This window comes from Cydia strobilella, chromosome 5, assembly GCF_947568885.1.
Source record: "Cydia strobilella chromosome 5, ilCydStro3.1, whole genome shotgun sequence".
Lineage (NCBI taxonomy): Eukaryota > Metazoa > Arthropoda > Insecta > Lepidoptera > Tortricidae > Cydia > Cydia strobilella.
Genome location: NC_086045.1, coordinates 21810718 through 21826100, shown reverse-complemented (window position 1 = coordinate 21826100; position 15383 = coordinate 21810718). Strand labels below are relative to the sequence as shown.

General features: G+C 39.8%; 1 protein-coding gene across 2 annotated transcripts in view; it reads left to right on the top strand.

Annotated features, from left to right (window-relative positions):
• The window catches only part of LOC134741625 (TWiK family of potassium channels protein 9), a 46517-nt gene extending 33572 nt beyond the window's left edge, over positions 1–12945 (top strand). For both annotated transcript variants that reach the window (XM_063674479.1, XM_063674478.1), the window contains exon 8: positions 12710–12945. In XM_063674479.1, the coding sequence (XP_063530549.1) occupies positions 12710–12871 (162 nt within the window). In that variant the 3' untranslated portion in view covers positions 12872–12945. The remainder of the gene's footprint in view (positions 1–12709) is intronic.
• Positions 12946–15383: the final 2438 nt, after the last annotated feature.

Genomic DNA, 15383 nt, shown 5'->3' with positions numbered 1-15383 from the left:
GAATGTTCCGAAGAACTTTTTGATCTGGTGCCATCGTCTCGTTTCTATCACCGCACCTCCCGCCAAAGGAGCAAAGCTCATCCTCACTTCTTAGACACATGGCACACCATGAATAAGCGGGCATCCCGCTCGTTTCTTCCCAGAACGTGCAGAATGTGGAATGAGTTGCCTCCTGAGGTATTTCCTTTGTGCTACGACATGGGATTCTTCAAGAAGCGGGTATTTAGGGTTCTCAAGGGTCGGCAATGCTTAAGTGGCTCCTGTGATGTTGCTTACGTCCATGGGCGACGATGACTGCTTCCCATCAGGCGGCTCGTCTGCTCGTTTGCTGAATATCACATTAAAAAAAAACTTATACATATTATAAACATTATAAATTGTGAACATTTTGGTGAAAAGAAAACTACATTGGGGACAGACATATTTTAGATGCACAACAAACACACAAGTAACTCCTCCTTTTTATTGCTTCCGATTCCAGCGTGTTTCCTATTTTCGTGTATAAAGTGGAGCTGAATAATACTCTTTTGATTTACGTAAGTTCATTTTATTTCCACTCGCACTCGCGTAATTTACTAGTGGTTTAAGCCAGTAAAAACAGATGGACGTTTTACATTCGATATTTTATGGGATTATAGTGTATTTTTATAATGCTTTCGATCTAGTCATAAAACTTATCTCACATGAAAGACATACGCAACTCCGTGGCCTTCGTAGCTATTGACTGGGGAACTGGGGAACATTTGAGATAAGTATTCCACCGTTTATGCACGTCATATATATATAGCATACACGGACCCATGAACCATTTTTAAATAATTCTATAACCTTTAATGAAAACAGTTAAACAGGTACTTATATGTATATCATCTTTAAAACATTTTGGAAAAATATTTTTCACCTCAGCAGCTCGAACAAGCCTACTTTCGTCACTCCAGGGAGTGAAACAATGTAGCTTTTTAATTTAGTGAAGGCCATGAACTTCATACTTTTATTACATTTCGTATCGTATCGTATCTTATCGTATCGTACATATTATAATACTTTTTTTTTCTGTTTATTCTGTGTAATTCGAAATACATTTTAACTTTTAATATGTTCTCACTACTGAGGTGAAAAATTATGTGTGCAACACGAGAGCAAAGTTATTTTACATCTCGTGTTTTTGAGTCCCTCGCTACGCTCAAGATTCTACCTTAGAATCTTTCGCTTTCTCGGGACTCAAAATAAACACTCGAAAGAAAAACCAACTTTCCTCTCTTGTTGCACAAATAACTATTTCTTAAACGTTAGACGTACCTAATACGAGTGATACTTATTATATTAGTTGAGACGTAGGTATAAGTTAGAGCTTGTTAAACCTACTTTATAACTTACTAATTATATTACATCCTGTAATATCTATAATATCGCTCTACAAACAAAAAACTATTAAAATGTAGTATTAATGTACACGATGCCGCTCACGAGCTGGTGGGTCAATGTGTTTTAATGTCTTTAATATATTTACAGACACGACACGGGTGCTCATTTCCTACGATACACTATCTTTTATAGAAATTTTTTCAATAAAAAAAACTCAAATACTCAACTACATAAGCATGTTGACAACGTCATGCACAATTCCGTGAATAGGTTTTTGACAGTATTTCAATAAAATTCTGGAAACGATCATTCACGTAGGAATGATAGGTAATTGCTTAGAGCTTCGGTAGAAAAGTGACAAGGATCACGCCAATCACGAATTAGCAAAATACTGCAACTGTAATAACTATTACTGGCCCTGGCTTTGCATTAAAAACTTGCTCCCTACCTCATTATGTCTGTTATTAATTTTACTTTATTTTAACTCCGTATAATAAGGTCATTGTACCTATATTTAGGATTGTCGGAATTTACCTCATACTCATGCCGACTAAAATAAACACGGCAAGTAACACAGAATGGAAGTGATATTTTTACTTCAACAATACTTACAGTGGACGTTTTCATTAGCTAATAGCATATACTAATAAATATTTAAAACTAATAACCTCCAACACATCACAACACAAGAGTCATAATTCATAATTCACACCGTAAAACCGATTTTCCTGGCCGCTGTCATATGCAGAAAAGTATAATTTAAGCTTAATAAGGGCTTTTTGGGCATACTCTGGCGTCATTCTAGTTTTAAGATTTTTAAACTTTTTCTAAGGACTAAGAATGTTTTATTTATATTATGCTTTTTAAAAGGGGATTTATCCACTTTTGTGACTTAACTGCGGTCAGACAAATGTACCTACAATTTTACCTTTATTATTTATTTTATTTATTTGGAGATCCAACAGCCGTGACATTAACATAAAAAAATTGTAGATACAGCAAGCCAATTATAGAAACTCACAGGTAGTGACATGATCAGTGATCGAAATAGACAGAGTATAAAGAGCTACCTAAACTTGGTAGAACAAAGTCATAAAGTGGAGACTGCCTTGTGATAACATTTTTTCCGGGATTAAAGTCCCAGAAACGAACTAAGTAAATTATATATTATTGTTATAAATACGTTAAAAAACAATGCATTCCTCGTTTTTGTCCAATACAAGCAATAGGCGTAAAATAAAACAACCAATTTTTTTCGTAACATTCTATGTATATTTCTTAAATCTAAATACATATAATCTCGCTACTCAATGTAAATACAAAATTAATTAAATATGATCCTGATTCTGACGATACTGACCGTATATAATTTAAATAATTTTGTATATATAGCTAGTTTCAAAAAAATTGGTTGTTTTATTTTACGCCTATTGATTGTATTGGACAAAAACGAGGAATGCATTCTGACGCATGAACACGTGTATTTTATTTGTATATTGGACTAATCTAAATTTACAAGGAGCTTGTCATACTTTATTTTTTTCCTAGAGGTTTACTAAAGAGATAAAAGAAACTAAAGCGATAGTGGACAAGAAACAATTTATTTGTAGCACTAATTTATCTATACTATTTTGTTGGCCGGGGCAATTACCCAATAAATCTGTTCTTAACAAGTTCTATAAATCTATTTTACAGGATTCTAACTTCTTGGTGATATTTGGTCGATTGCGCTACGAGAGGTAAACACGATGTAGTAATAGAAATTGAGGTTTAGTAGAAAGATAAAGGCTTAGGTGCACAGTAGCGGTAGTTGGCAACTCTCCCGACAGGCTGGCCGGAGGTTCCAATAGCTCTGCCTCGGACGGTGCCAGCTGCACTAGTCGAGAGTCTAGGGATTCGGGATCTGGCCTGCCAAAGGCCGCGCCCCCAGTAGACACCTGAAATATTCCGGATACGGAATTAGTTTCCTTGACTAGGATACGCCGGGGATCGTGGTTCGCTCCATTTGAAGCGTGGACGGCTCACTCCGATCAATCCGTTTCACATATCAAGGGACACAGGGTTTCTATGCCCTTTGGGGTTATACTACAGGATATAGTTCAGCGTCACGCAAGACAACGGCGTGAGGCCGCATGGCGACTATGAAGTTTCTGGCGAAAGTAGGGACGAAATCTTACCTATCGGAGGAAAATCGTCTTGCCGGGATTTCTGTGTGAACAAATGTCAACTCCAGAGGGCCCAAGGACGCGCCTGGTTCGTCCTTACAGGATGCGGGTTAACCGCAAGGGCAATAACCCCTCAAGGGCAGCTGAAAGAAACAGATCCCGCATTTCACGATCCTCACGAACGAATGTTAGATAACTCACCAAAAGGGAGAACGTCGTCTCAAATATTTAAAGCCGATATCTTAAGTCGGCACGGGAAGAAAATCAGTCCAAAATGGCCGAACTCCACCGAGGCCTCCACCTCAATGTTGCCAGGGTTACCATCCCAAGACATTTAACCAAACTGACGCAAAATCCTAGCTATTGGGATCACACCAAAGCGTGGTAAGGGTTGCTGGACAAGCAAGGAATAATATAAAAAAAATAGAAAGGAAAGAAAAACTCGACAATCGGTTCACTGATACCCGTTTATATATATTTATTCTAAATACTAACTAAATATAATTTATAAATGTTGATGGTAAGTATCGCAAGCGGGGACCAACAGAGGGTTACTTATAGTCATTTTGGTTGTTAGTTGTTAAGTTCACTATTTAGCAGAATGTTACTTAGGTAGGTATTTTCGTTGGTGGCGGTCAAGTTGGTCCCAGCCTGCGATACTTACCATCAACATCCTCCATCCTCCTTTGGCGGTCGGGTAAAAAATACTATCGCCAGGCAGTCTCCACTTTATGACTATGTTCTAACCATGCCTATTCCGATCACTGGACATGATACTAAACTAATACATAGTGCAGTAAAACAAATACTTCTGCACAACATACTGTATCATTTGTAAAGCACTTCCGAACACCACTAAAAAAATCTACACATGGAATTTAAAAAATTAATATAACCAAAACAAATTATTTTTCTGACGGTCCGCTTTCCGCACTGGCGTGAACTGAACGTGCGAAAGATAACGGCGTATAAATTTAGCTGTAGAAGGAAAGAAATGGATTAATGAGATGGAGATTATGGACGATAATGGCTGTTTAACGGGTGATAGGTGCCTAAATTTAATGGCGAATATTAGTTTCGCCAGACAATTAGGGGCAATTAGAATTTTGAAAATGCCGTAAAGATATGCGGAACACGGATAACAGCGGCTTTACAGAATTAAAAGAAATATGGCACAAAAAATAACAATGAACAATTATAGGGTTATTCAACGGGAACCGATTCCATAACGTTAAAAAATATTCAAGCTCCGTAGACAATGACAATTTGCTTTCCAAAGAAAACGTTCGGCCAACCAACGCTGTACCGTGACCTATCGAACCACGCAGTATGCGGGCTCGTGTCCTCCGTAGGTCTGATACCTGACCGCCGGTCGACGACCATCCACTGCCGACTGCCCGTCGGCGGCTGCGCCCCGTCGTTGATACGGCCACCACGCACCACCGGAGCACTGCTCGACGGTGGCCTTAAAAAAGGTCCTGGTGCAGGCAACTACGGCCAACAAGGCCGCGGAACGACGGGAAGAAAAGCGCACTCCAAGTTATTATTGGCAACCTCAGAAGAAAATGTTCCTCTCGATTAAAAGGTTAACTTGACGGAAACAAGGAAAAAATTGAAAAATATTCGCGGACCACAAACAGATCTTTCCACGTCCATCTCAAAATCCATCTGAAGTCCCCCGAAGAAAACAAATTTCTTCTTTCCGAATCAGAATTGAAATTCAAAATTCAACGCAATTGTAACCTGCCAATATCGAAAATATCTCAGTCCAAAAAAGGTTCCATCTGTTTTTTAGAGCGCTAAGAGAATTCCGCGCTAACGATAACCCACTAGCCCCCGCATAACGAACAACAAAAAAACCCGAAGAAATACGCAACCTACGTTGATATGGAAGAACTTCCAACAACCACCGGTAGATGGCAAAAAAATAAAATATGTAGCGAACGCTACAATAGGTACTACCTATATACTAAGGTTACGCACTATCGCAGCCACATATTTTTACAAAGCGAATACAAATGATAACTACTCGTAATAAGGATAATTTGGGAGTAACTAAAATACAAATTAACTTAGCAACATAATGAGGACTAAGGTGAAAAAAAGAATAATAAATAAGTATGTAATAGGCATTCAAGAAGGCGACCACACGCTCACTCAAAATACTCAAAATATCTCTGCACTAAATTACGTCACACGCTAGCAATTCTACAGTTGAATATATCTATATCAAATTCTTTAGACAACTCATTTAGGTTACGACTGGCGCGCGTTTAAAAACAATTCTGTCTCTATTTAAAATTATAATAATAGCAGTAGCGTGGCAGTTTTCATACGCAAATAACTAAAATGTAATAGTAGATTGTGATACAAGTGTGCTACGTTAGTCATCAACATGAGGCGATATTGTGCGCGCGAGCTGAAGCGAGCGCGCAATTAGAAAGCCAATGTGTGTAATGATGACCGAAGAGGATATAATAGGATAGAGCGGTACAGTCGAAGGCAAAAATATCGATCCAGACAAATGGCTCAAAAATAAGTGAACACGACTTTATTGTCTAAGGTGTAAGAGCGTACACATATATTTGGAACTTTGGGAATGTATATATATTTATGCCCTTGACTGTGCTTTCATAGTAAATTTTGTAGCCATAGTAAACTCACTGCCATCTATCGACACAAAAAACCTCAATACCTAATACAAGTATATTGGTTGACCGACTGCACAATCACAGTACAGTCATATCATATTTACAACTGAGATCAGAAAACTTAACATTCACAGTTTCACACACTCACAATCTCAGAGTTTTGGGTCGGCAACACGCATTGTAATACACCATCCATGTATGGTTGTTAATCACCAATGTAATATAAAACAATAATATACATAAAACCGGCCAAGGGCGAGTCGGACTCGCGCATCGAGGGTTCCGTACTTTTTAGTATTTGTTGTTATAGCGGCAACAGAAATACATCATCTGTGAAAATTTCAACTGTCTAGCTATCACGGGTAACTATCTGTGATCACGGTTCATGAGATACAGCCTGGTGACAGACAGACGGACAGACGGATAGACGGACGGCGGAGTCTTAGTAATAGGGTCCCGTTTTTACCCTTTGGGTACGGAACCCTAAAAACTAGGAGTACCTCAACTGAGTACCTACTACCGAAGTTGTTCAGAAGCCTCACGTTTTTGATTTGATCACGTTTTTCGTTGCGATAAGCTATTAGTTACGGTTACGGATAACTATAATGTCTAGATATTTTGCCCCACGTGAATTCGTTTTGGCTGAGTTTCCAGTGATTCCACTAGGGACAACCCTACGCACCGCATCCTCACACAACTCCAGTAGCATTTATACGTCATTATGACGTCAGCGACGTCATTATGACGTAATAATGCCGTCATTATGACGTCGCTGACGTCATTTTGCTACCTGGGAAGAGAGGATGCGTAGCGAGAGACGTGTTTGTTAAGGACCAATAGAAAAATGCCGACTACAGCTGCGCTGACCGAGAATAGGTAAATGAAGTTATTCTATTGGTTCTTAAAGCCGGATTCACATTTGTCTGAACAGAACTTACAATGAGATTTACGTGACAATTTCTTAATATCTACCAACTCAAATGGTATCATTCCATTAAAAATAATAGTAGATTTTGTAGGATACATTTGTGTGTGTAGATCCTTTTGAACGCTTTATGTCATAAACAAAAACGTCACCGTCACGTCAAGGTAAGTGAGGGCGCAAGTGACCGAATGTAAACTTTACTTGAAAGTGTCAAGGTTACTTTGACAGCGCTGCGTCCGCCATAACCCATTTATTAAGGGGCCCACTGACTATCAGTCAGCCGGACGATATCGGCCTGTCAGTTGTTCGGAACTGTCAAATTTTTGTTCTAACTGACAGGCCGATATCGTCCGGCGGACTGATAGTCAGTGGGCCCCTTTACATATGACCAATAGAAAAATGCCGACTACAGCTGCGCTGACCGAGAATTAGGCAAATGAAGTTATTCTATTTGTTCTTAAAGCCGGATTCACATTTGTCTGTCGTGTCGTGTCGTGTTGTGTCGTGATGCATCAGAACGGCAATCGGCTTCATATATTTAATATGGTTGCGTCCACATTTATCTGACGCAGCGTTCATCACACAAACAAATTGTCTCGTCCCGCACACTCCTCTGGCTCCACAGAAAACCAGCGCCGTTGACCACGCTAGTCGTGCCAGCTGCATTGCTGAGTGGAGACCATTTCGGCTTCACATCTCTATTTCTACCGTTTTGTTTTTCTTTCTCTTGTATTTGCTATATATGTGTTGTCAGAATAAATGATTTCTATTCTATTCTATTCTAAATGTGAATCCGGCAAACACATTCCCAATTATTAGAGTATTTGAATAACCTGTTTAACAACGAACTACGATGAGCTTACGTTAGGCATAAAACATATCTTAGGTAGTCCGGATATCAAAATAACCCGCTGAATTCTCGTCAACCTGTAAAGTATTGATAGTAACCTTCAAACCTTCAAGAAAAGAGCGTACTCCCATCTCAAAGGCCGACGGTAATCGCTTACGCAGCGTACTACGTAGAACAACACGCGGACGCGAAGCGGAGCGATGCGGCGCGGGGTGAATCAATCCTTTGATGCCTATAGAAGTGTCCTACGTGGGCGATCTCGTTGTGAATGCGAATGTCGTGGGCCCGCCGCGCCGCGTTCAGGAAAAAAGGTGGCGCCCGTCTATATGAAAAATACCTTTCTTTTGCCAAAAACTCGTGGCATTTCTTTATGAAATGATAATGAATCAGCATTCATTTCCATATAGACCTAAAATTCAATTCGAATATAGACCTGCCTATTGACTTTTTTGCGTAAATACCACAATGCTCATCGTGAAATTTGAATGCCTTTTTAGGGTTCCGTACCCAAAGGGTCTGTCCGTCTGTCCGTCTGTCTGTCACCAGGCTGTATCACATGAACCGTGATAGCTAGACAGTTACAATTTTCACAAATGATGTATTTCTATTGCCGCTATAACAACAAATACTAAAAAGTACGGAACCCTCGGTGGGCGAGACCGACTCGCACTTGTCCGGTTTTTTTATTTGCTGGAAGCGGTAATGAAAACAAAGTATTAGGTCCACTATTGGTAGGCTAGCCATGCGGCTGCCATTTCTCCATGCGGATTACTTAGGCTTAGTAAGTTATTTACTGGCTTTGCACAATGAGACAAAATATATTTTTCACCACACCAGGGGCCCATTTCTCGAATGATATTAGTCTAATATTACTAGTGTGTTGCCATGGTAACCCTTACGATTTGACAGTTCGTGGACTAATAATATTAGTCTAATATCGTCGCTATACTTACTCAACCTCATATCTGCAACAATCATTTGATGTAAATGTCGCTTTTCTTTCATTCGGATACGGGTATTTTTGTCATCAAAAGAGTATTGCAGATATGAGGTTGAGTAAGTATAGCGGCAATATAATGGGCCCCAGGGGCCCGTTTCTCAGAAGCTTGTAACTTGTAATACAAGCGGATGTCACTTTTTGACAGCTTTTGTTAGAAAGGGTCTGCCACTTGTATAGGGAGCGTGAATAAACTGTAGGGGGCAGTATAGGAGACGTCAGATTTTGGCGCGAGGCGTAAATGTGTAGTTTATGCTTCCAAAGTAGCCCACAAGATGGCAGCACTTGCTTTGGCGTGAAGTATCAATGTACATGTGATGTACATGTTTATGGTTCCGATTCAGGCCACAAGATGGCAGACCCTCCAACGCGTTACGCATTACAAGTTACAAGATTTTGAGAAACGGGCCCCTCTTGTAAAGGGTCTTTATTCAAAATCTGATGAGAAAGTGACATTTTCTCCACAAAAGTGGCAAAGAAGCTTGCTGCTAGTTTTGAGTTGGTAGGTTGTTACCATACTAGGGGACCATTTCTTGAACGGTATTAGTCTAATATTATTAGTGTGTTGCCATGGTAACCCATACGATTTGATATTTCGTCGACTAATAATATTAGTCTAATACCGTTCGAGAAATGGGCCCTAGCCATACCATGTTGGCTGGTATAATTTACTTTTAAGTGATGATTTTGAACGATAAATATATATTTAATAACGTTGATTTTATTCGCATTGATTTACAGTTGATATTATAGTACGGTCAAATTAGGGTTTAACTTGGACATTTAAAATTACTAAACGGGACCTTTTGGAATATGTTCGGACACCTTCCAGGATAACGCTCCCGAAAGTCCCGGGATTTCCGTAGTGGGATAGCCGGGATATCCCGGAAAAACTGGAATTTCAAGGAAATTCCAGGAGCGCACCTAAAGTCGTTACAAATAACGCATGTTTTTTTTACATACAAGACATCTGAAATTTTAAATTTATTATCCAGTACATTCCAGTGTCAAAAAACCTGGAAAAACTGGAATTTTCCTGGAACTGGAAGGAAAAAGCTAGGATTGGTTTAGAGCAATGGCAGAACGCCGTTTTTAATCCTAAACGACTTTCTATTTTTCTTTATCATGTTGACGTCAAATATTTTCAGTTCCAGGATTCCAGGGCACCTGGAAGTTACCTTAATAATAGTTAAAAAATAACTACTTTTATAACTTTTTTCATTTTTATGCATTTTTTTGCGCTTGCGCAACCATTGCCTCTATAAGTACTACTCAGATTCAAGCCCATGCGTATTGCAGTACAGGATTCCTGGAAATCCTTGTTTGTCATGTTTATTAACTTTTCATATTATAGGTACTTATTATTCGTCTGAAATGAGTGAGGAATGTACTGACATGATATTTTATTGCAAGTAACTAAATCCACCTAATTCTAAATCATAAAAATATTTTTTATCACAGCGAGCAGAAGTCTACAGCACTCCTGAGTTCCATATCGGTCTATATAAGTCTAATATAAGTCTAGAGTTCCATATCAGTCTCTGAAACAAATAAGCATATTAGAAAAAATAAATAACACATCCTGTAATAGAGGAAAGAGACGCGACTATGTATGTTCGTTGACGTACCAGCAGACGAGATCGGCTCAAGGTCTCCGTCCGGATCGTCGTCGTTGTCCTCGTCCTCTTCTCTTAACGTATTACTGCATCCATGCCCCGCGCAGTACCCGCAGATGTTCGAGCATACTATCTTGTGCCTTCTGCACGAACAGTTTCTCTTAAGATGCGTTTCACTGTACGTATCGTGGGTTGGATCATACTGCTTCATTTTTAACATTAGCTCTGCAAGAGTATACTGGCAGTCATCACAGTCCTCTTCAAGTTCTGGGCATAATTTATCGAAAGCTGCACTTTTCACTGAATCGCCTTTTCTGCCCTGTGCACTAGATGAGCCTGGGAGGGAAGATCCAACACGCTTGAAATAATTGTAGCACTCCCTATGGTATCTACCCTCAGCTGCCACTAAATCTGAAACTGTGCTTAACTTTGTGGTGACCTGCGCACCCCACTGGTCATTTCTCTTGACAGCATACTCACGAATGCTCCGTATTATTTCTAAAGTCCCCACCTGGCAGAAAGGTATACGGTCTGGGTATTGAACATCCACCAATCGATCGCAGAAGAAGCAATGGAGCTTGAAGTCGAAGTCCGTGGCCGATGAGCGAGTTACATTCTCCAGTTCAGGTGCAGTAGGGGTCTTAATTGGACACCTGGTGTAAACTTTGCGGCACTGAACATGTAACTCCACCGAAGTTTTCCCTTTAAATAGTTCACCGGCTTTACGAATATCACTACATTTTATGATTGTCTCAATGCCTCTTGGTCCACACTGAAATGTATTTGCACTACTGAGCCCCCCCGCGACGACAAGGCGAGAACCCGTTCGAGGAGGAACGATTTTAGGTCCGCTCTGGAAATTTTCGTGAAATTCCAGTTTTTTCGGGATATCCCGGCTATCACCATGAGTCACCAATCCACGGCTACTGAGCCCCCCCGCGACGACAAGGCGAGCACCCGTTCGAGGAGGAACGATTTTAGGTCCGCTCTGGAAATTTTCGTGAAATTCCAGTTTTTCCGGGATATCCCGGCTCACCAATGAGTCTCATGAGTCACCAATCCACGGCTACTGAGCCCCCCCGCCACGACAAGGCGAGAACCCGTTCGAGGGGGAACGATTTTATGCCCGCTCTAGAAATTTTCGTGAAATTCCAGTTTTTCCGGGATATCCCGGCTATCCCACTTCGGAAGTCCCGGGACTTTCGGGAGCGTCATCCTGGAAGGTGTCCGAATATATTCCAAAAGGTCCCGTTTAGTAATTTTAAATGTCCAAGTTTGGTCAAAAATTTCCCTAATTTGACTGAGGTATTATCCTCTCGTTGACGTGGTGAAGCATTTTGCATTTACTCAGTGGCAAAGTTTGTTTAACCCTCATGCCTCGAAAACCTCGCAACGCTCAAAATTCCCCTTTTCGAAACACTCGCTACGCTTCGGTTCAGCATATCTATTACAGATATTAAGGTCGCTTAATATGATTAACATACTGATAAATATTTTAGTACTAGGGAATTTATATCTAATTCATCAATTGCCCCTTTGAGATGGCTAAACATTTTTTTTAATACAGTTGCTCAAAAAGTGTTACTTTGCGTAGCTGTTTAGCGTGCGGAAAGTTGGTTTTCGCGAACTAGTGCTTTTTACTTTTCCAATTTTTATTTATTTATACTTGTTCCAATTCATGACTACTTATTGATGAGTGTTAATATTAGTTTCCTTTAAACGTCGTAATCAACATAAAAACCTACTGTTAATGTAAGAATACGAAAAATTATACATATTTCTTATTTTATTACTTACCTCTTCATCATTATTATAACACGTTTTTATTTTTTAATATTAAATATTGAGAAACCGTTCTTAATAAGTTGTCTGAATGGAACGGAATATAATAGCTATGGAAGGTAGAGGTATGAATAGCTTCCGAAACGCCTCAAAGAAGAGGCGTTTTTTTTACTAAGAGGCGTTTTAAGATTCCAAAGTTTTTATTCCTTACTTGTTGTTTTTATTATTTTTTCGCAACTGTATTAAAAAACGTCGTTCGACACACGTGCGGAAATGTCATTCCGCATTGTGTTGTGTAATGACATACTTTCCGCACTAGCATCGAAATGTACTATTTTCATGTAATCACTTGTTACAGGTAACGATGCCTCGGTTCAACGGCAAAGACGGGCTCTCGGACAAGCGCCAGTTGGAATGGGAGGCGGCGGTCGAGGCCGTCATCAGAGACATCACCGCACCAATGACAAACCAGAAGAAGCCCCCAATTGTTCAGATCGTCATATACGAGTCCTCTGTTTAGATTCAGTTTACTCAATTATTTGACCATGAGTCGGAATGTTAAATTTTTGTTGAAAATAAAAGTGGCACTTTTCTGTTTAACCACGTTCAACCTAATTTTCGAACATATAATTTCCTTGTAGGTATGTGTCAGTGTCACATGGTACCTAGCAATTGTTATTTGTGCAGCAAGAGAGGAAAGTTGGTTTTTCTTGCGAGTCGCTCGTGATTCAGTTATAGAATCTTTCCCTTTCTCGGGACTCAAAAGCACTAGGTGTAAAATAACTTTGTCCTCGTGTTGCACACATAATTTTTCACCTCAGTAGTGAGAACATATTAAAGGTTAAAATGTAATTCAAATTACAGTAATTACACAGAATAATAAAGAGAAAAAAAATGTTATAAAAGTATGAAGTGGCAGTACATGGCCTTCACTTTAAAAAGCTACTTTATTTCACTCCCTGGGAGTGACGAAAGTAGGTTTGTTCGAGCTGCTGAGGTGAAATAGTTATTTACGATACAAGTGCGAAAAAGAGGAAATTCGAAACGAGTGGCGATAAATTAAAACACGACCGAAGGGAGTGTTTTAAATCGACACGAGTTGCGAATTACCTATTCGCACGTGTATCGTACAACGTTTTACAGTACATATGGCAGTTTCAATTTTTGACATAGTTACGAAATATGCTAATTTACGCACTAGAGCAGAAAAGTAGCACCTTATGTACTGTAAAATTATTTCCAACTTGGGCATCCCATGGAGGTACTTATAACATAACAAGTACGTATAGTCCCAAAACACAGAATAACTAATAGTACTACCGTACAGAAAGGACACTTCCTACAAACCCGAAGTGTGACAGCGATTCAGGGACATATCATGCTGTCCCTTTCTTATATATTACCATATACCTCCCTTTCGGCTATTTAGGGCTGTCATAATTGAGGTCATTATCTTATCTGTGGTCGTCAAGCCTGACCAGGAATATATGATCACGCGCCATGTTGCGGAATTTCACTGGAACTAATTTTTTCATACTATACTGAACTGTCACCCTATACATGAGAATGAACAGCGCCCTCTTGACAATGATCATATATTACTGGTCAGGCTTTACACGCAAAGGGACGTCAAGTTGTGCCAACCCTAATAATTGCTCGGAGCAATGCTGAGCCGAACGGAGCCGAGTTTGCCCGAAAGAGATACAAGCCTTGATATAGACGGACAGACAGACAGACGGACAGCGGCGTCTTAGTAATGGGATCCCGTTTTTACCCTTTGGGTGCGGAACCGTAAAAAGTAAAAATATAAAATAATTCTACCCATGTCCGACTTATATTTAAACAAAACTTTCGTTTGATATTGTATTGTATCATACTACACACTACAAATATATAGATATAGGTACGAGTATTATAGTTGTGTACTAGAATTTAATCCAATTCATCTCCTGCCAAAAACCTGCAGATATCGTCTATAGTAAATAGACACACGGAATGTTTATAATTGTTTACCTTTGATCTCATCTCGTTCCATCCTGGATTATCGGAGTTCGGAGCTCGTGGAGATTACTTCCTCGAATATTAAGCCCTTGAGGTTTAGGTACTTACTTGGCAAACATATGCCAGTTAATATGCAAATCAAGACTATAAATTATATCACAACGTTATCACAATGCGGATTAAATATTAAATTTGTCACTTCTCCGTTCCGTATCCTTTGGCAAAATTTTGTTTCGTTATTGTAGAAAGATGAAAGTGAAAGAGAAATTCTTTATTATTCAATTTAGGCACAAAAACGGGACCCTATTACTAAAAGACTCCATTGTCCGTCTGTCCGTCTGTCGACTGTCTGTCTGCCTGTCACCAGTCTGTATCTCATGAACAGTGATAGCTAGACAGTTGAAATTTTCACAGATGAAATATTTCTGTTGCCGCTATAACAACAAATACTAAAAAGTACAGAACCCTCGGTGCGCGAGTCCGACTCGCACTTGGCCGGTTTTTAACGTTCAATATTGCTAGAGCACTCTTTCATCAGCCTCCATACAATATCCACCACTTCTACACTTTTTAACCGTTAGTCAAAGAACCCTTTTTAACCAACACCCTTGGAAGAATATAATCAGTTTACTTCAAATCGAAGTTTTATTTGAGTCGTTGAGACCTGCACGGCGGCTACAGCTGCGATATTTCAAAAACACAGCTGGCTGAACCCACTGCACCTTAAGTGTACTTTGTCTGATTGCCTTAGCAGGGGCACAACCGTATCCGCAGCTCCCGCGGGATTAAACTAAATTAGGTCCTCGTATTTCTTGCGCGTGTCAACAACAGAACAATAACAAATGAAATAATAGTAAATCCTACACCAGCGCGCACAAGTTGTTTGCAGAAATCGCGAAGCGTCTGGTTGACGTAACTGGTGACCGAAGAGCTGGCGGCTTCCTCGCACAACGTATAAGCGTTGCGATACAGCGAGGAAATGCCGCCCGCATCCTTGGTACAATGCCTCATGGGCCCATTTTAGATTTAAG